The 20,793-nt window shown below is 40.5% G+C and overlaps 1 protein-coding gene across 1 annotated transcript in view; it reads left to right on the top strand.

Moving 5' to 3' along the window:
- Positions 1-4,420: 4,420 nt before the first annotated feature.
- LOC131994737 (uncharacterized) overlaps positions 4,421-20,793 on the top strand; it is a 20,140-nt gene continuing 3,767 nt past the window's right edge. The window contains exons 1-5 of the mRNA XM_059361603.1: positions 4,421-4,977; positions 11,647-12,302; positions 12,350-12,441; positions 14,809-15,029; positions 19,755-19,800. Of these exons, the coding sequence (XP_059217586.1) occupies positions 4,958-4,977; positions 11,647-12,302; positions 12,350-12,441; positions 14,809-15,029; positions 19,755-19,800 (1,035 nt within the window). The 5' untranslated portion in view covers positions 4,421-4,957. The remainder of the gene's footprint in view (positions 4,978-11,646; positions 12,303-12,349; positions 12,442-14,808; positions 15,030-19,754; positions 19,801-20,793) is intronic.

The following is a 20,793-nucleotide window of genomic DNA, read 5'->3' as shown; positions in this document are numbered from 1 at the left end:
GGACCTCTTTTTATAGCCGAGACCGAACGCCGTGCCACAGTGCGACACCTCTTTGGGGGGAAGTTTTTACATGGCATAGTGCTTCCCAAATTGGGAGGGAATAACCACTGCTGAAAATATGTTTTTTATAATGTTCTAACGAACATTCGAACCCAGGCGTTCACAGTCATAGTGGTGTAAGCTAACTTCTGAGCTACGATAATCTCCAATCCATCCATTGAAAGTGTGAGCTAGTATGTGTCGCAGAATCTACAACTCTTTAGATAAATTACAAAAATAAGTTTGAGCCACTGGGCTGGAAACCCACCCATGTAGAAAATACCAAATACACTAAAAAAAAACTAAGAAATTGAAAAACAGACTCCACTAATGTAAACGATCTAACTTTACTTTACTTTAATTGGCTACGACAGAATATTTGTTCCACTAGCCGAACATACAATAGAATTGCGTTCCAAGCGCATCGATCTTCTGCGCTCATTCTAAAATCTCTGACACCAAGTTTCGAGGTGTCTCCCACCACTTGATCTTTCCATCGGGCTTTTGGTCTTCCTGGTTTACGTGTACCACCGTGTTTGCCTTCAAAAGACTTCTTTGCTGGAGCTTCTTCATCCATTCTGACAACATGACCTAGCCAACGCAGCCGTTGTATCTCGATGCGTGTAACAATGCTATCGTCGTCATAAAGCTCATATATTGTAGCTGGTGGTTCATACGTCGCCTATATTCTCCATTAACGCAAACTGGTCCATATATTTTACGAAGAATCTTTCTCTCAAATACTCCAAGCACTGCCTCATCTGTTTTCACAAGTACCCATGCTTCAGAACCATACAACAGCACGGGTAGTATCAGTGTCTTGTAGAGTGTAATCTTCGTTTGACGAGAGGTGGCCTTGTTTCTAAACTGCTTACTTAGTCTAAAGTAGCATCTGTTTGCCAGTATTATTCTTCGCTTAATCTCAAAACTGGTGTCATTCGTTTCGGTTATGGCGGTGCCGAGGTAGATAAAGTTACTGACTATCTCAAAGTTGTGGTTCCCAACTTTCTCCCTTTTCTTTATCTGCTCGGTTGTGCAAGGCTTTTTGGGAGTTAAACCACGTTTTTTTCCATTTACTGCCAGACCCATTTTTATACCCTCCACCATAAGATGGGGGTATACTAATATCGTCATTCTGTTTGTAACTACTCGAAATATTCGTCTGAGACCCCATAAAGTATATATATTTTTGATCGTCGCGACATTTTATGTCGATCTAGCCATGTCCGTCCGTCTGTCCGTCCGTCCGTCCGTCTGTCTGTCGAAAGCACGCTAAATTTCGAAGGAGTAAAGCTAGCCGCTTGAAATTTTGCACAAATACTTCTTATTAGTGTAGGTCGGTTGGTATTGTAAATGGGCCATATCGGTCCATGTTTTGATATAGCTGCCATATAAACCGATCTTGGGTCTTGACTTCTTGAGCCTCTAGAGTGCGCAATTCTTATCCGATTGGAATGAAATTTTGCACGACGTGTTTTGTTATGATATCCAACAACTTTGCCAAGTATGGTTCAAATCGGTTTATAACCTGATATAGCTGTCATATAAACCGATCTGGGGTCTTGACTTCTTGAGCCTCTAGAGTGCGCAATTCTTATCGGATTGGAATGAAATTTTGCACGACGTGTTTTGTTATGATATCCAACGACTGTGCCAAGTATAGTTCAAATCGGTCCATAACCTGATATAGCTGCCATATCAACCGATCTTGGGTCTTGACTTCTTGAGCCTCTAGAGTGCGCAATTCTTATCCGATTGGAATGAAATTTTGCAGGAGGTGTTTTGTTATGATATCCAACAACTTTACCAAGTATGGTTGAAATCGGTTCATAACCTTATATAGCTGTCATATAAACCCATCTTGGGTCTTGACTTCTTGAGCCTCTAGAGGGCGCAATTCTTATCCGATTTGAATGAATTTTGGCACGTAGTATTTCGTAATGATACCCAACAACTGTGCCAAATATGGTTCAAATCGGTCCATAACCTGATATAGCTGTCATATAAACCGATCTGGGGTCTTGACTTCTTGAGCCTCTAGAGTGCGCAATTCTTATCCGATTGGAATGAAATTTTGCACGACGTGTTTCGTTATAATATCCAACAACTGTGCCAAGTATGGTTCAAATCAGTTCATAACCTGATATAGCTGCCATATAAACCGATCTGGGATCTTGACTTCATGAGCCTCCAGAGGTCGCAATTATTATCCGATTTCCCTGAAATTTTGTACGACGGATTCTCTCATGACCATTAACATATTTGTTTATTATGGTCTGAATCAGTCTATAGCCCGATACAGCTCCCATATAAATCGATCTCTCTATTTTACTTCTTGAGCCCACAAAGAGCGCAATTCTTATTCGAATTGGCTGACATTTTACACAGGTCTCCAACATATAATTAAATTGTGGTCCAAACCGGACCATATCTTAATATCGCTCTAATCGCAGAGCAAATCTTTTCTTATATCCTTTTTTTTGCCTAAGAAGAGATGCCGGGAAAAGAACTCGACAAATTCGATCCATGGTGGAGGGAATATAAGATTCGGCCCGGCCGAACTTAGCACGCTTTTACTTGTCACTACTACACTACTTCCGGTGACCGACCTATGATATCGATGTTGTCGGCATGTGTTCTCTTGTGATAGGTGTGCCATATCTGTTCACATCTGCGTCTCGTACAATCTTCTCCAGCATGATATTAACAAGAGCACACGATAGGCTGTCTCCTTGTCTGAAACCTCGTTTGGTATTCAATGGTTCCGAGAGATTCTTTCCTATTTTTACTGGGGAACGCGTATCAGCAAGTGTCATCCTCCAAAGTATTATCAATTTTGCAGGGATACCAAACTCAGACATGGCTTGAAATAACTTTGAACGTAATGGAGTATCGAAGGCGTCTTTGTAGTCAACAAAGAGATGGTAGGTGTTGATTTTTCCTTCTCAGGTCTTTTCCAGGATTTGGCGCAGTGTGAATATCTGGTCCAGGGTGGATTTAGCAGGTCTAAAGCCACATTGATAGGGCCCAATTATCTCATTGACTTTAGATTTTAATCTTTCACACAGTACAATCGAGAGTATATTGCATAAGATGGGGAGCAGACTTATTCCTCTGTAGTTGGCACATTCCATCTTGTATCCTTTCTTGTTTACGGAACATACTATGCTGAGGTTCCAATCATTGGGTATGCGTTCTTCTAGCCAGATTGCACAGATAAGCTGATGCATACGCCTCATCAGCGTGTCGCCTCCGGTTTGAAATAGTTCAGCGGGTAACCCGTCGGCTCCTGCTGCCTTGTTGTTCTTTAGTCGGGTCACTGCTACTTGTACCTCATTCTGACTAGGAGGTAAACATTCTATACCATCATCAGGAATTTTTCCTACGGCATCATCTTCGCCGCCAACGTCGGACATTAGCAGTTGGGTAAAATTTACTTTCCATATCCTCAGCAAGTTATCTGTGTCAGTTACCAGATTTCCTTCTTTGTTTCTGCAGGAAGATGCGGTTTGATGTTTAATTTTTTGGTAAAATTTCCGGACTTCATTCTGACTCCTGTACATCTCAATTCGCTCACACTCACGTCTTTCCATTTCCTATTCCTTTCTGCGGAATAAGCGTTTCTCCTCTCTCGTTTTTTCTCGATACCTCTCCTTCATCTGGCGCATTGCTACTGTTTGCAGGGTTGCGCTATATGCCGCTCGACACTCTTGGTCGTACCATGGGCTTCTTGGAGAAGGATTCCGATACCCAAGTACAAATTTCGCGGCATTATCCATGGAGTGGGCAATATTTTGCCACTGCGCCATTATATCATCGGAACAAAGAGTGCTTCTATCAAGCAGTTGGGTCAGTCGTGTGGAGTATGCCGCTGCCATTTGTTCTGTTTGCAGCTTTTCAATGTCCAGCTTCCGTGCAGTGTCAGATCGTACTTTCCTCGCCATGTTCAAACGGGTGCGAACCTTTGCTGCAACAAGGTAATGATCCGAATCTATATTCGCTCCACGGATCGATCGTATATCTAACACGCTGGATGAATGCCTTCCATCTATCACAACGTTATCAATTTTGTTTCTCGTATTTTGATCGGGTGACAGCCATGTGACTTTGTGAACATTTTTATGTTGAAATCTGGTACTACTAACTACCATGTTTTTTGCCGCGGCGAAATCAATCAGCCTCAACCCATTACTGGACGTTATCTCGTGGAGGCTAAACTTTCCGACTGTTGCACCAAAAAAGTCTTCCTTCCCTATCTTTGCTTTAAAATCTCCCAGAACGATTTTAATATCATGGGCGGGGCAGCGGTCATATTCTCTCTCTCTAGAGGCTCGTAGAAAATATCCTTGGTGTTAAACTTCGTTTAACAGCAACTGAATTTTATTATTAAAGAGCGTACTGAATTTGCCAAAATGAATTATATTACAATTTATAATGATTTGAAATTATTTGACCTTACCCTATTTAGAATAAGAAAGATGGGAACTCTTACATATTAGAAAAAATTAAAGCTTTTGCTCAAGCAAATTAAGAGTTCCCATGTTTGAGTTAAATTGTACTTTGAAGTCTACACTTGCTGAATATAAATAAGAATGGCTTCCCCGCTTAAGTAGTTGTAGCTTAAGACTTACTTGGTATCACAACACCGAAGCGGTAAGAAGATAAAGGCTGCCAATAAAACTACAACAACTAAAACGTAAAACCTTCACCTTTTTTTTGTTCTTTTCATATTGGGTTTTTTTCTGTTTTACAATCTGTGAGAATCCGAAATAATACAGTCCACTTCTATCATACAAACCTCACGAGATTGTACATGGTCCTTACGAGCCTCCACGAGGAACTGCGAATATTAAATTTAAAAAGGAAAGAAATCTTCACGAAATTTTGGAATTTATAGGCCGAATATTACGCAAGAGTAATGAACAACAACAACAAAAGGTATGTTAAGATTTGTTACAAGTCTATTTGATGAAGTGTGAGTTGAGGTGTTTTTGGGTCTTTTAATTGGAATACAAGGCATTTGAATATCGGTTGTTCTACGGCAACCCGAATAATTTATTTTCATTTGTCAATAATATCTGGGATTAAAAGCTCATTGCAAAAGTTCAAATAAGAATCGAATGGGCATATGCTTACCTGGTTAATACATAACTACGTCACATTATTATGTACATTATACATACATAATTTCTACTGCTGAAAGTGGTGGCTTTGCACTCTAGGTGAGAGAGCGGAGAGCGCGCTGTTAGTGCTGTACATGGTCTCAAATCAGTTGCATTTACATAGACCTCTCTTTATCTTGTTCGGCGTTGATGACTAGGGGACCTGTACGGGCACATGTCATTACAATTTCGCTTTTGTTTTATGAAGATTTTCTTAACGACTGTGCTTATTGGATAAATAATATTTTTATCGGGAATAGAGAATTGTGCCACGAGAAGTGAATATTGAAAAAGTTTAGTCTGTGAGATAGATCATATAGCATTTATTGCTAAAGTATGAATTCCCATTAATTTGAGGTGAGTTTCATGTGGGAGACAGTCGTGACAATCGATTTACAAAATTTATCTTTGGTGAAATAGCTTCTACGGCCTTGATTGGAGGAATATATGATACACGACAGGTTGGATGTGATTGCTAATGACGAAGAGATTGGTATTAGATAGTGGCGGCCATGTGGTGTCATTTGTCTGGTCGGAATATTTAAGTACAGGCTTGGAACAGCGGTACATACATTCGTGCATATTTGTTGGCATGCATGTTGGCACGGTATTATAGTTTGTGTTGTTGGAATTTACACATTTACATGACATATGTGCGCAGCATCGATGACATTCGATGACGACGTTAATCGATTGTTGTTAGACATACCGAATAGAAGATAGGATTCGGCCGTACATAGATACAACATCTTAAGAAGCAGAGCAACCGAGAACGATCATAGGGAATGAAGGTGAGAATTACTTTATATATTATATGGTACGGTAGTTATTTACGTAAATTTGGTGAAGTTCTGGGGTGTCAAGTACCCAGGTTTGAGACGCTATAGCTGAACCTTCATATAAGATCTAGTAGTTGAAGTCTGCACTTATACTGTATTACATTGCAATTGGGAATTTAGCTGAATACACATTCTGATTTGAGACTTGATTAATGGGATTCGTGTGCTAATTAGCCCAGCATTGAACGCGTCCAGTCTCATATAAGCATAGAAAGGCTGGATTGAAAGAGGCTAAATCCTTAAACTGCCTAGCACTTATCTTAGCTGTAATTGTAATTATTATGACCACGCAAAGAGGAATGAGATGGCCACGATTTAGTATAAGCTATGTACTTTGGTATTTGTTTCTATTGAGATTTTGAGTACGTAGCACAGAGATGCGAGTTCGTTTATTTGGGACTAAGGTGGCTTGTGGAAATCAGAATGGAAATTCTGTATGTTAAACTATTATGAACGGCCATAACATTTGCATGGGGTATAGTAACGTCACATAGGAATGTATGCGAAGTGGGTCTCTTTGGATGATGTATTGGTTCTGGTTATATCAACTAGGAAATGCTTTATATTTCACATTTACACACACACATATTGCACACACACATATTGCACACACACATATTGCACACACACATATTGCACACACACATATTGCACACACATATATTGCACACACACATATTGCACACACACATATTGCACACACACATATTGCACACATATATAGCAAATCCATCCATACACAGTTTTGACAATGGGTTTATCGATTATTCGGCCTTGAAATCGGAATTGTGTGAGATTTCGAAATACACGGGATTTGGCACGTACATGACTGAATGCCATAAACCCGGATATGGTACCTTTTATTGGGACCATTGAGGACGCCTTTGGTTATAAATTGTGTTGCTGGATATTTCATTTGCAGAGCTAAGCTTATTGAACGTGATAATTTGTAAGAGAGTCTTAATCGAGACTTTTGTGGCACGGATTCTGGTGAAATTTTACATTGGCCTCTACTATCTGGCAAGGAGCTTCTTGAGCTTGTGCCATGCAAAGGAACAATATTATATGAACTGATTTTATAACCCCAAATCTTGGATAATTTTCGACATACAAGAGCTCACTTAGAATTTCGTTCTGGATACAGTAAACTGGTCTGACATTAAGTCAAAATAGGCCAGAACATGAGTTCAACAGGATTTATATTTTATTCTGACCAAGTGGTCACACTGTGCGCCGCGTTCGCTAATATCCCAATACAGGAACACACTATCTCCAGTTTGGAGGTCGAATTGGAGGACTTAGAGCGTAGATGGCGACGCTTGTTGGACGTCTATGAGTCTGAGATGACTTCGGAGACTTCAGTGAAGACGGAGCAGGAACGAATATCAACACATTCGAAATTCGGAAGCACGTGTAAGGCTTATAAAGAGTGCAAGGCATCTATTATGGACCTTCTTTTCATAGAAAGACAGAAATTGGCAAAATCACAAGCAGTCGAAAATAAAGGACAACAGGACGTATTGCCTGACCAGTCTGCGTATTCTTTAAAACTTCCACCTTGCGATACGGAGATATTTAGCGGGGGATATGACAAGTGGCCTAGCTTTAGAGACATGTTCTCTGCCATTTACGGTAATCACCCGAAATTGTCACCCGCTCAAAGACTGTTCCATCTGAGAGCGAAAACTCGTGGGGAGGCTAATCAGATTGTGAAGGGATTTTCTCTTACCAATTCCAACTATGAGTTGGCCTGGAAAGCTTTAAAGGAAAGATACGAAAATAAGCGTATTTTGATCAATCATCAACTTAGAAAGATCTTTGATCTTGAAATTGTTTCTTCTGAGAAAAGTAAGAGTCTACGAAGTCTTCAGTTTACCATAAACAATTGTTTGGCCATTTTGAGGTCTTATAATGTGTCGACTATTTCCTGGGATCCCATTTTGGTTTTTTGGGTTTCCTCCAAATTGCCACAAGAGACATTATCAGCTTGGGAGAGCTCGATTCAGAATCATAAGGAGATGCCAAGTTGGGATAGACTCAACGAGTTTATTTCAAACCGACTGGATCTTTTGGAATCAATTAATGATGTCCGAAGACCGAGTTCGAATACCCTAACGAACTCTCCAAAATCACAAAATTATCTCGTCAAATCAGATACTACGTATCGACCTTGTCGCATTTGTCAAGAAAACCATGCTTTACGGCAATGTTCAGAATTTAAGTCAATGTCTCTCACGGAGAAAAGAAAATTCATTTCAGATAACAAAGTATGCGAGAATTGCTTATGGTACGGACATACTGTTGCTAACTGTAGGAACAAGAAGTTGTGTCAGGAATGTAATAAGGCACATCATACGTTACTACATCCAGAGGCTACCAACGCTAGACCTCAATCTCAAGGAAACCGAAACGCCAACAAAAATCCTTCTACTTTCCACCTTGCTACGCAAGAAGAAGATGAACCATGTTCATCTCATCAAACGATGGATGAAGTACATCTGAACTTTTCGGAATCCGGACAGGGAACAATTCTTCCTACTGCATTGATTGACTTGGAATACCTGGGAAACTGCTTTACGATACGTGCATTTCTAGATCAGGGTTCTCAAGAAACATTTATAGCCAGCAGGATAATCACCCAATTGGGCATCCCGACAAGGAAATCTTTTACAAAGATATCAGGTCTCGGGGGTGCATTACTGGAAACCTCTTCAAGGGTATGCAATTTGAAATTGAAGTCTAGGAAAACTAGCTTTGCTTTACAAACTACGGCAATAGTTATCTCGAATCTAAACCATCTCATGCCATCTTCAACACACCAAATTGACGACTGGGAAGGATTGGATAAACTTGAGTTGGCGGATCCATTGTTTTATAAAACTTCAAGAGTTGATATGCTAATCGGAAGCGATATTCTTCCTTGCATTTTAAAAAATGGGGTTCAGAGGAACATTTCCGGAAATTTGTTGGACTTAGAAATGAGATATATGTGGATGATGTTTTGTCGGGTGGCCATTCTATAGAAGAAGCCAAACATAACTTAGCGGAGCTTGTGGATCTATTGTCCTCCGCAGGATTTCCTTTGAAAAAGATAACTGCCAATCATTTTGACATTTTACAAACCGTTTCACGAGAAGATTTGTTAGATGAAGATTTTTTGAAATTTGAAGATTCCAGTGAAACAAAAACACTTGGAATCCGATGGAATGCAATGATGGATGCATTTTACTACAATGTCTACGACATTAAAATTCCTACCGAACACATTACGAAGCGATCAATTCTTTCAATCGTAGCCAAGCTGTTTGACCCTGCAGGTTGGTTAGCACCGATAATAATAACAGCAAAAATGCTTTTACAGCAACTTTGGATCGACGGTACAGACTGGGACGAGAAGGTGAAACCACAATCGCTAGAAAAATGGTATACATTTATAGGCAACTTTTCAGCTATTCCAGATATCAGGATACCTCGTTGGGTTGGATATACGCCAAGGAAGGCTATTCAAATACACGGATTCTGCGATGCATCAGAAAAGGCGTATTGCGCGTGTCTATATATTCGAGTTTTGATATCTAAGAACGAAATGTCCTCTCACCTACTGGTTTCAAAGAGCAAGGTTGCCCCATTAAAGACAATAAGTTTGCCGAGATTGGAGCTTTGTGGAGCCGTTTTATTGGCTCGTCTCTTAAAATCGACATGTGAGCATTTGAGTTTTGAACCGCAAAATATCTTCTTATGGTGTGATTCTACGATCACATTAGCCTGGTTAAGTAAACCTGCTTATCAATGGAAAACCTATGTCGCAAATAGGGTGTCTAGAATTATAGATCACGTCGGTAACGCGAGTTGGCTCCATGTGAGTAGTGGTGACAATCCTGCTGATTTGGGAACTCGAGGTTGCACTGCACTAGAGCTTAAGGAGAATAAGCTTTGGTGGCAGGGTCCTGAATGGCTTATAAAGGATATGTCCACTTGGCCACAACAACCAGTAGTACCACAACACAGTTTAGAGAAGAAAACGAATATATTTCAAACCCTCACAAAGCAGGAGGATATTTTGGAAAGATTCTCTTCATACAGTCGAGCCCTACGGGTTTTAGCTCACATGTTTCGATTTATCCGGAGGTGTCGAAAACAAGTATATTTCACAAGCTCGAGTGAACTGATCACGTCAGAAGAAATTAGTTTCGTTAAATACCGTGCTGTTATGATTGCACAACGTGCATATTTTCCAGCGGAATATAATTGTTTGACTTCAGATTTACCGATTAATACAAAGAGCAGATTGTTGACGTTAAATCCATTCTTGGACAAAGGTGGACTTTTACGAGTCAACGGAAGATTATCAAATGCAGATCTAAGTTTCAATGAGAGGCACCCTATCATACTTCCTGAGAAATCTAGGTTTTGTAAATTGCTGGTTGACTTTACGCATAAGATACTAATGCATGCCGAGCATCAAAGTATGCTGCGATCTATACGTCAAGAATTCTATGTTATCCGTCTAAAGAACGCAGTAAGACATTGTATAAGAACATGTAAAATATGCACGATATATAAGCATAGGGTTCATAGCCAAATTATGGCGGCTCTACCTCCGGAAAGATGTGTATTTTCACCTCCCTTTACGAATACGGGCGTAGATTTCGCAGGACCGTTTGAGATCAAGACGTCCAAATTGCGAAATGCTAAATTGGTGAAAGGATATGCAGTGATTTTTGTTTGCTTGGCCACGCGAGCCATACACTTGGAGACGTGTTCTGCCCTCTCTTCTGAGGCATTTTTAGCCGCGTTTGACCGCTTTGTTGGTAGAAGGGGTTATCCAGCAAAAGTTTTTTCTGACAATGGCACAAATTTCGTTGGTGCAAATCGTATACTTAGGAATGAATACAAAAGTTTCTTGAAAACTGCGGAGAAAGACTTAGTAGATAAGTACAATATTCACGGGTTTTCCTGGCATTTTATTCCCCCCCAGGCACCCCATATGGGTGGATTGTGGGAAGCGGGGGTGAAAAGCGTAAAAACACATTTGAAGAAAGTGGCGGGAAATTTAAAGTTTACTTTTGAGGAGTTTTCTACTCTGTTGATACGAATTGAAGGCATTCTGAACTCACGACCCATTTCTTCTATGAGTGAAACCCCTTCCGAATTGTTGGCATTGACACCAGGGCACTTCTTGAAAGGATCCCCTTTAGTTGCAATTCCGGAGGAACATACCGACAACATTTCCTTAATTAATCGATGGCAACGCCTTAAAGTTTTACAACTTCACTTTGCCAAACGTTGGAAGAATGAGTATATTTCGGAGTTACAGAAGAGATATAAATGGAAGACTGCGCAATCGAATTTAAATGAGCACGACCTGGTTGTTATTAGGGATGATGATTTACCGCCGACAGAATGGAGACTAGGGCGTGTGGTCAGAGTATATATTGGGAAGGATTTAAAGGTTCGGGTGGCGGACGTACGCACCCAAAACGGAATTGTGACTCGTCCACTAGTTAAACTCTGCATTTTGCCAAAAAATCAATAACATCTCACACCAACTCACACTCAGTCAAAAATCTTGTAGCAATGTTATCTTAACTCTTACCATATTGTAGCTCCCAAAAATGCAAGGTCTGCCAAGACAGACATCACCTGCGGTTTTGTTTGATCTTCAACAAAATGACTGTTTTAGAACGTGTAAAGGTGGCAAAGGAGAAGGGATATTGCTTTAACTGCCTTTGTGGGTCTCATACCAGGGAATGGTGCCGTTCTCGGAATGCTTGCGCAGTGTGTAACAGAAATCACCATACAAAACTTCACGTTGATGGTACCAATGAGCCCAAAAAGCAAGCCCACTGCAACAAGCCATATTCATACCAAAAACAGTCGTCACATGAATTTTTATCATCTCGTACCCAAAGTAAAACACACAAAGCCAATTCATCGCATCAGAAACCAAAGTCTCAAGCAGAAGGATACCAAATAAGACAACGCCTTGGCGGACGGTCCAAGAAGCATGTATTTATGCCAACTGCGTTGGCACGTGCAATAACCATAGTTGGAGCAAACAAGACCCGAATTTTATTAAACTCAGGAGCAACAGAGACTGTTATATTAAAGTCATTTGTAAAAAACAATCAGTTCCAGACAACAAAAAGGAATGACAAAGAGTACTGTACGGTTAATTTACAATCGTTTCACGACAGTGCCGTCAAAATACAAATCCATGGATTGGTACAATCAAAATTTACTTCACCGCTCCAGAAAAAGTGCAGGACAGGATACTAGAAAATACTTATAGTCACCTCCCTGATTTAGCCGATCCCCATTTCTATCATCCGGTCAACATCGATATTGTGGTTGGCAACGATGAGCTAGCGAAGGTGCTAAAGGCTGGTCTTATCCAAACAGCAAGTCATATGCCTATAGCTCAAAGCACTGTGTTTGGATGGGTGATCTCGGGGGCTAGATATTATTAATGTTGCGACATCGCCCCGCCCCGCCATGTTAAACTTCGTTTAACAGCAACTGAATTTTATTATTAAAGAGCGTACTGAATTTGCCAAAATGAATTATATTACAATTTATAATGATTTGAAATTATTTGACCTTACCCTATTTAGAATAAGAAAGATGGGAACTCTTACATATTAGAAAAAATTAAAGCTTTTGCTCAAGCAAATTAAGAGTTCCCATGTTTGAGTTAAATTGTACTTTGAAGTCTACACTTGCTGAATATAAATAAGAATGGCTTCCCCGCTTAAGTAGTTGTAGCTTAAGACTTACTTGGTATCACAACACCGAAGCGGTAAGAAGATAAAGGCTGCCAATAAAACTACAACAACTAAAACGTAAAACCTTCACCTTTTTTTTTGTTCTTTTCATATTGGGTTTTTTTCTGTTTTACAATCTGTGAGAATCCGAAATAATACAGTCCACTTCTATCATACAAACCTCACGAGATTGTACACTTGGTCTGCTCGTCTTTGTCTTCCGTCGGGGCATGGGCACAAATAAGAATGATGTTGAAGAATTTGGCTTTTATGCGGATTGTGGCTAGCCTCTCATCCACCGGAGTAAAGCTGGAGGCAAGGTGTTTCAGTCTCCGTATAACCACAAACCCACAGCCAAATTCATGCCTCGTTTTATGGCAGCTATAGCAGAGTTTGTCACCGTTTGGTGTTGTAGTGACGCCATTCCCAGTCCATCGCGGTTCCTGTAAGGCGGTAATATCTGCCTTGTATTTCTCTAATACATCCGCCACCGCGTATACTGCACCTTCTCCATAAGAGTGCGGACATTCCAGGTGCAGATCCGCAAATCATGGTCCTTTTTTTGTAAACGAACTAGGCACCATAATTTGATGATATTTTAAAACGAACTAGCCATGTCCGTCCGTCTGCCTGTCGAAAGCACGTTAACTTTCGAAGGAGTAAAGCTTGCCGCTTGAAATTTTGCACAAATACTTCCTATAGGTGTTGGTCGGTTGGGATTGTAAATGGGCTATATCGGCTCACGTTTTGATATAGTTGCCTATAAACCGATCTTGGGTCTTGACTTCTTGAGCCGCCAGAGGGCACAATTCTTATCCGACCTTTAACATGTGTGTCGAATATGACATGAATCGGTTTATAGCCTAATATTTCTCCCCTATAAAGCGATCTCCCTATTTTAGTTCTTCAGCCCCTAAGGTGCGCAATTCTTACTAGATTTGGCTGAAATTTTCACAATGACTTCTACTATGGTATCCAATATTCAGTTCAATTATGGACCGAAATGCACCATAACTTGATATTGTTCCAATGACACAGGAATTATTTTCTTTTATCCTTTGTTTGCCTAAAAAGAGATACCGTGGCAAGAGCTCAACAAATGCGATTCCAGGTGGAGGGTATATAAGATTCGGCCCGGCCGAACTTAGCACGCTTTTACTTGTTCAGTATGAGTTAACCAATTAGAGCAAAGTGTCCATTTTCTAATGGTGATCATTAGGAATAAAATACAAAAATCTTTATAAATCTTTTCATCTCATAAATCTCTTCCATTCTGTTTTACAAATATTAAAGTTATTATATGTATTGTAGTAATATTTTAATGTAATATCACTATAAACTTTTAGTCATATAGCAAAATAGTTAAACTTTTTCAAATTGGTACCATAAACCTTAATTGTATAGTTTTTTTTTTCTTGTTTATAGGCCTAGTAAAACGAAACATTTGAAAAATGTGTCATTTCTAGAAATTTCAGGCAATTCTCCTCCTCCTGTCACTTATTTTATGTGAAGAGTGAAATGCTTTATTTGACAAACCAAAGGACAACAGATATAAAGTGTGCCATAATCTCCTTTTCACACGATTGTCAACTGTCACACAATATTCAAAAAAATACTAAAACAGTTTTCCTTTTCGTTTTTTGCATTACAGGGAAATTTAGCATTAAAAAACAAACAAACTTTTGGCTGACAGAGTTTGTCTGCCATCAATGGAACATAAAAGAGTTGAAATTAAGTTTTCCTTTCTTTGGATCCCAAGTGTTGCTGTAGTTGTAGTAGTTGCTGTTGTTGTACGGAAACGGCATTTTATGCCCGAAATTCAAAGCCAAAGGCGGACATACACTTGACACTACCGTTCACTCCATCCATTCATGCTACCATTGGAGCCAAAAACATGAAAGGCAAAGGGGCAAAACCACAAAACTCATGAAAAGAAATTATGTTTGGACATTCCATTTGATGGACATGGATTACGGATATAAATTTAAGTTTGCGACTTCATAGCCGTACGAACAAAACCACGACCACTTCCCCGGCTGTACGCAGCAACAGCAATCCCATCAGCAGCAGCAGCAGCAACATCAGCAATGGCAGGACAAAATACCAAAAAGTCTGACTGTTGCCCGGCTTAAAGTGTCCTTTTGGCAAAATATTTACCCAACAACCAACCAACGGGCAAGGATAACACATTGCGCAGTATTCGAGGAATTTATTTCGGTTGAAGTGTCAGTGTTAGAGTGACTGTGTGTGTGTGTGTGTGTACTCGCATTTCTGTGCTTGGTGTTTTACAGTTTTTGTAAATTTTTTAAACGACTGCAGAAAACATACGGATTTATGTGAATTTATATGACAAAGAATAAACGAATATAAAAGTAAAAACTTCTATACGAATAATAATACTTTTGTACAGAAGATATGGAGTGTAATTTAGCCGCCAGTTTGAAACAGCAATGCCACCATGGTTCACTCAATCCTAATTTACATTCATAGTTCATTCGAGTGCCGAATGCCGAATGTCCTTTAATAGAGATCAGTTTAGATAAAATAAAATCCTTTCACTTTGTTGGTGCCGAAATAAAAAAATCTAGGCTCTGTTTTATAGAATCCTTTTTTTACGATTCGACTAGCAAAATAATGATCACTTAAATTTAGTTTACACTGATACTAGACCGTATTGCAGTTTTGTGACTGTTTTATTATCCTTGGAAATGAGGAAGTGCTGGAGATTGATAAAATGATCATTATGTACGGTGGTATGTTTAACAAAGGATTGATAAAGACCGAGTTTGTTCCAATTGGTTCCACCCTTTAAGTTCTAGTAAGAAAGTTGTTATATGTAAAGCAAATGTTTTTATTATTATGGACCAGCCGAACCGCGCACAGCATAAAATAGAAGAATTCTTCGATGAAACGACGCACACATTAGCGGTATGCATTGACATCGAGAGGGCTTTTAACAATGTGCGCAACGACGCACTAATCCAATCCTTAGACTTGTACCGGGTGGACAGGCTCCTTTGAGGCTGAATACACCATATGCTAAGGAACAGATGGATAAATTGTGTGTCCCATGCCATAAATATAATGGAGAAAGTGGCGTAAGGCACGCCAAAGGGTGGCATTTAATCGCCACTCTTTTTTGGGTGACCATCATAAATCACCTATTACGGAGAAGATATGTGAAACCTTCTGCTATGCAGACGATGTTGTAATACTTCGAAGGAGCAAAGTTCCGAACCAGCTATGTAGAAGGGCCAAAAGCTTCTATCAGATGGCTTACGACTGGGTTATATCTAGAGGTTTCAATGTAAACCCATTGAAGACGGAAATCTGCCAGTTCACCAGGAAGACGAAGGTGGGCCAATTTGATGCACCTCGTTTCCTCAACAAAACGATTTCGATATCTGACAAGGTCAAATACTTAGAAGTTATCTTGGATGCGAAACTGAATAAGAGGAGCAATTAGAGCAACGTTCAGGAGCGTACCGAGAAGACTCACAGATGTTGGGTTCTATGTAAACGGGCCGTATGGTTTAAATGGGGCCAAAATCTGAGGATGGCCCACTGGCTGATAAAACCAATACTTACTTTGGTGGACTGCGATGGAGAAAGAGTGCAACATAAGGACCATACAACAGGTTCAGAGAACATGTTGTCTTGGCATAGGTGCAGTAATGAGGACCATGCCCACTAGGGCTCTAGAGATTCTTCTAGATATCCGACCCATAGACATAGATATACATATAGAAGGAGAACATGTTGTCGTGGCATAGGAGGAGCGATGAGGACCACGCCCACTAGGACACTAGAGACTATTTTAGATATCCAACCCATTTACATACAGATTAAGTGTGAGGCAGCCATAGCGGCTATGAGACTTAAGGCGATGGGAGAATGGATTGAGGAGGCGACGATAGGAAACCTGGAAGGAAGGGGAAAGGTTTCATACCTTGAGACTGAGCGCAAGGCACTGCCACAAGCGGCACACTTTAAATTTACCGAATCTTGTGTATTGACATCTGAAAGATCATGTTAAACGGATGGATCAAAGCTAGAGGACATAGTGGGCCTGGGGGTTTATATTGAGAACCCAGGGGCTGAGATCTGTTTTAGACTGCTTGACTATAATACGGTCCCGCAGGTGGAGATCTGGGCGATCATGGGATGCGTGAGGTTGTGTCGTGATAGCATGAGGACGTCAAATATAAACATCTTTTCGGACAGAAAAATTGGCATAAGGACAGTAACAACCAGGACGGTAAAGTCACCAACAGTCTTGCAGTATAAGAAGGAGATTAACGCCTTCTCTGGGTATGGCAAAATTGGGTGCCGGGCTATAACGGAATAAAGGGGAATGAAAGGGCAGACGATTTGGCGGCGAAGGTTAGAGGACTGCCGTCAACAAACTTGGTTAGCCTGAAGCCTTTCGGGTCGACACAATCTGAGTTCAGGGAGTGGGCGACAAATGCGCATGCAACCCTGTGGAACGTCAAAACGGTCGGTAGGGCGGCGAAAATCCTATAGGGGGATCCAGTTCGTGAGAAGACGAGGCTATTACTGAAACGAAGTGAGAAGGAGATCAGTATAGCCATTGGTATCATGACGGAACATATAGGACTATGAGAGGTGCGGCAAGTGATGTGTAGGGCATTTGGGGAAGATGAGGAGACGTTGGAATATTTCCTATGTAAAATATACAGAGGTAAGTCACAAGCGTCATCGTCGTCGTCTTCGGCGTCCCCGTCGTCCGACTATGTGACCCCTCCCACATCTCCGGTGCGGCAATATAACCAACAGAAGCACCCCAACCCCAATATTGCCAGGCCAATGCCGGGAAGTGTATCCTTCTTGCAATTGAATTGCAATGGTCTATTAGGCAAGATCAACGAGATAGATTTTATGAGCCCGAGGAAAATATTGGTTGCAGTAATCCAGGAGGCAAAGCTGACACCTGCAACATGCACATTGTCGTGGATACAATGTGCTACTTAATAATCGCAGAAGGAGTGGAGGTGGGCGATCGGTCTTCGTAATACACTATTGCGTGCAGTATACAAAATCATTCCTCGCCTGCACTAGTGACCTTTACATGAAATGTGTGGCCTACTTTGTGTCCGTAATCACCAGGTTCTAGGAGACACTAATGCGCATCACGTTTCATAGTAATCTCCAACCAACGGGACATAGCTTTGGCAGAGCAGATTGAAGGCTCGACGTCCTACATGGCGAATGAGGATGCCCTCACTAGGATTACGAGGAGGTGCAGCAGCACACCAGACATTTCCATTGCATCCACTGACCTCCTGAGTGCCGTATCCTGGCAAGCCGTCGTTTCTTTAGAATCAGCCCAGCTGACCATATTTCTCGCCATTGAACGACCACCCAACTTCATAGCCTCTGAAAGCCCAAAGTTTATCAATCAAAAGAAGGCCGATTGAGTTGGCTTCACAGAGTACGCCAATCGCCGCTTTAGTGAACTGACACCCCCTCAAATGTGCCAGTTGTAGAGAGGAAATTCCGAGACATCATTTACGCTGCAGCAGCTCGCTTATTCTTGCCGGTTGAATATCCCAAGTAGATTCTAACTTTCTGGCGCCCACAGTAATACTCGCAGACGAGCTTACGCTGGGATACGTTGCCAGAAACAGCGAGCTGAATCTGGAATTAAGAGATAGTTTACAAACATAGGCTGAATTTATGACTGGAACACTTGGAGCAATGTAACTTAGGTATACATAGGTGTGTTCAAGCTGTGTTATACTGTTAAGTCACTCTCGAACTCCGGAAGAAGGGATGACAGGACCTCAGTCACTTTTAACGACGTAACTGTGACTAACCCGAAGAGATGCGCCAGGCTGTTCAACTGTTAATTTATTTAGCATCACAAGAGTGACAATGCTAAAAGGAGAGCCATCCATCGTACCCATGGTCTCCGATGAATAGTTTTCACAATTTACAATTTAGTTGCAAATGTCATCCGTGGCGTCAATTCATCCAAGGCATCAAGTCATCCAAGGCGTCAAGTCATCCAAGGCATTGGGCACTGACGGAATCTCTCAGTACAGGTGCAGATTCGACCATAATGGTAATGGACTTTACCAAGTTAAGGCCACTCAAAATCATTTCGTGGCTCTCATCCTCTTGCAAAATGCAAATTTTGCCATGAACATTCCACTAAGGAACAGGGGCAAACTTCTCACATATCAATGAGTGCAGTCCAATTCAAGTTTTAAGCTCTATGATAAGGGGCCTCCTTTTTATAGCCGAGTCCAAACGGCGTGCCGCAGTGCGACACCTCTTTAGAGAGAAGTTTTACATGGCATAGTGTCTCACAAATGTTGCCAGCATTAGGAGGGAAAAACCACCGCTGAAAATTTTCTCTGATGGTCGCGCCAGGATTCGAACCCTGGCGTTCAGCGTCATAGGCGGACATGCTAACCCCAGCGCTATAGTGGCCTCCTTATCCTTCCCATCCCATCTTCTCTCATCCTCTTTATCACCCATTGTACTAAAGAAAGATAGTCTGATAGTCTCTTTGGTATTGTGGTTTCACAATAATCATAAAATGGTTTGATCGCAGACTTTGGCCATAACCTTTACTTGTTTTGAACTTACCAAATAAAAGAACATATCCTAGTGACCGTTCCATGAGTAATGAATGTGATCAACATAAGACTGCGAGAGTGTTCGAACAACTATTTTTTTACATTTTCAATTTAATTTCATTGTTTTAATTTGCCAAAGAAAATTGAATTTACTAACCCTTCGGAGAATTGTTTTCAGAACTCAAACACTTCTGGTTATTAGGCTCAAGGTATGTTAACAATACCCACATGCAATTATTGCCTTGGTTTGTAGTAGGCATTCTATGTCAGCCTTCCATTGTTTAGCATTTCATAATGCAATTGGAGTAAATCTTTTGTTATGCTATTTTTCTGTTGTTGTTGCAGTACTTCAGTGCAATATGTCATAATCGTAATTGAAGTGGTAGAAACAGTAAGAGTTGGTTCCATTGTTCTCGGTGGTTTTATTGTTCGGTTGAGTTTTATTCATGCCCGAATGAACACAAATATAAACATCTTTAGGGCTAAAGTTGTACACTGTCGATATGGAAGTAATAAGAGAACAATAGTAGGCTGGCAACTGACATATTCACATATTTATTGCCTGTGTTTTATGAATTCAAAGAAAAAATATTTTGCTTTTCATCCATTAAATGGAAAATAATTGAAATATTCCATTTGGGAAATTCGATAAACAAAAAAATGCAGAAATTTGATACCAAAAATGCACACCTGTTTAATGGGTTCAACAGTGAATTAGGAGAAATGAAAAAGGTGTTGAAAGCTTTCCGCTTCCATAGCCATACATATGTAAATCAAGATTAATATACAACTCTGAGTGTTCTTGTTAGGACGTAGGGGACTGCAAATGAGCCATATCGCTGTAGATTTAATATATGAAGCTTTCCTATTCAAATTGAATTTTTGAGACCCTAGAATCCACAATTTTTATGTGACTGGGCAGAAATTTTGCATTCTCTTCTAAATCGGTCCTTAACCTGATATAGCTATCTTCCAATTCGACGTCGTGATTGATCTTTCCTTTGACTGCGTCGCATGCAGCAACCTTTTACTAAATTCATAGCTTTGAAAAATTCCGTATAATCCAGCAAGATACGGATTGAGTGGTCTATTGAGTACAAGTCATTGTTCAATTTTGTAGAACAAAATATTGGTCTTTTTGATAGCCATATCCAAATATTGAGCGATCCGAACCATATACGACACGGATATCGAAAAGTCTAATATACGTCACTGTGTAAAATTTGAAAGAAATCGGATTATAAATGTGCCTTTTATGGGGCCAAGACTTTAATCGAGAGATCGGTCTATATGTCAGCTATATCCAAATCTGAACCGATTTAGGCCAAAATTAAAGAGGGCTGTTGAAGAGCCTAACACAACTCACTGTTCCAAATTCCATTGA

The sequence above is a fragment of the Stomoxys calcitrans genome, chromosome 2, assembly GCF_963082655.1.
Source record: "Stomoxys calcitrans chromosome 2, idStoCalc2.1, whole genome shotgun sequence".
Taxonomy (NCBI): domain Eukaryota; kingdom Metazoa; phylum Arthropoda; class Insecta; order Diptera; family Muscidae; genus Stomoxys; species Stomoxys calcitrans.
Note: the sequence above shows the minus strand (reverse complement) of the source record. Positions and strands in the feature narration are given on the sequence as shown.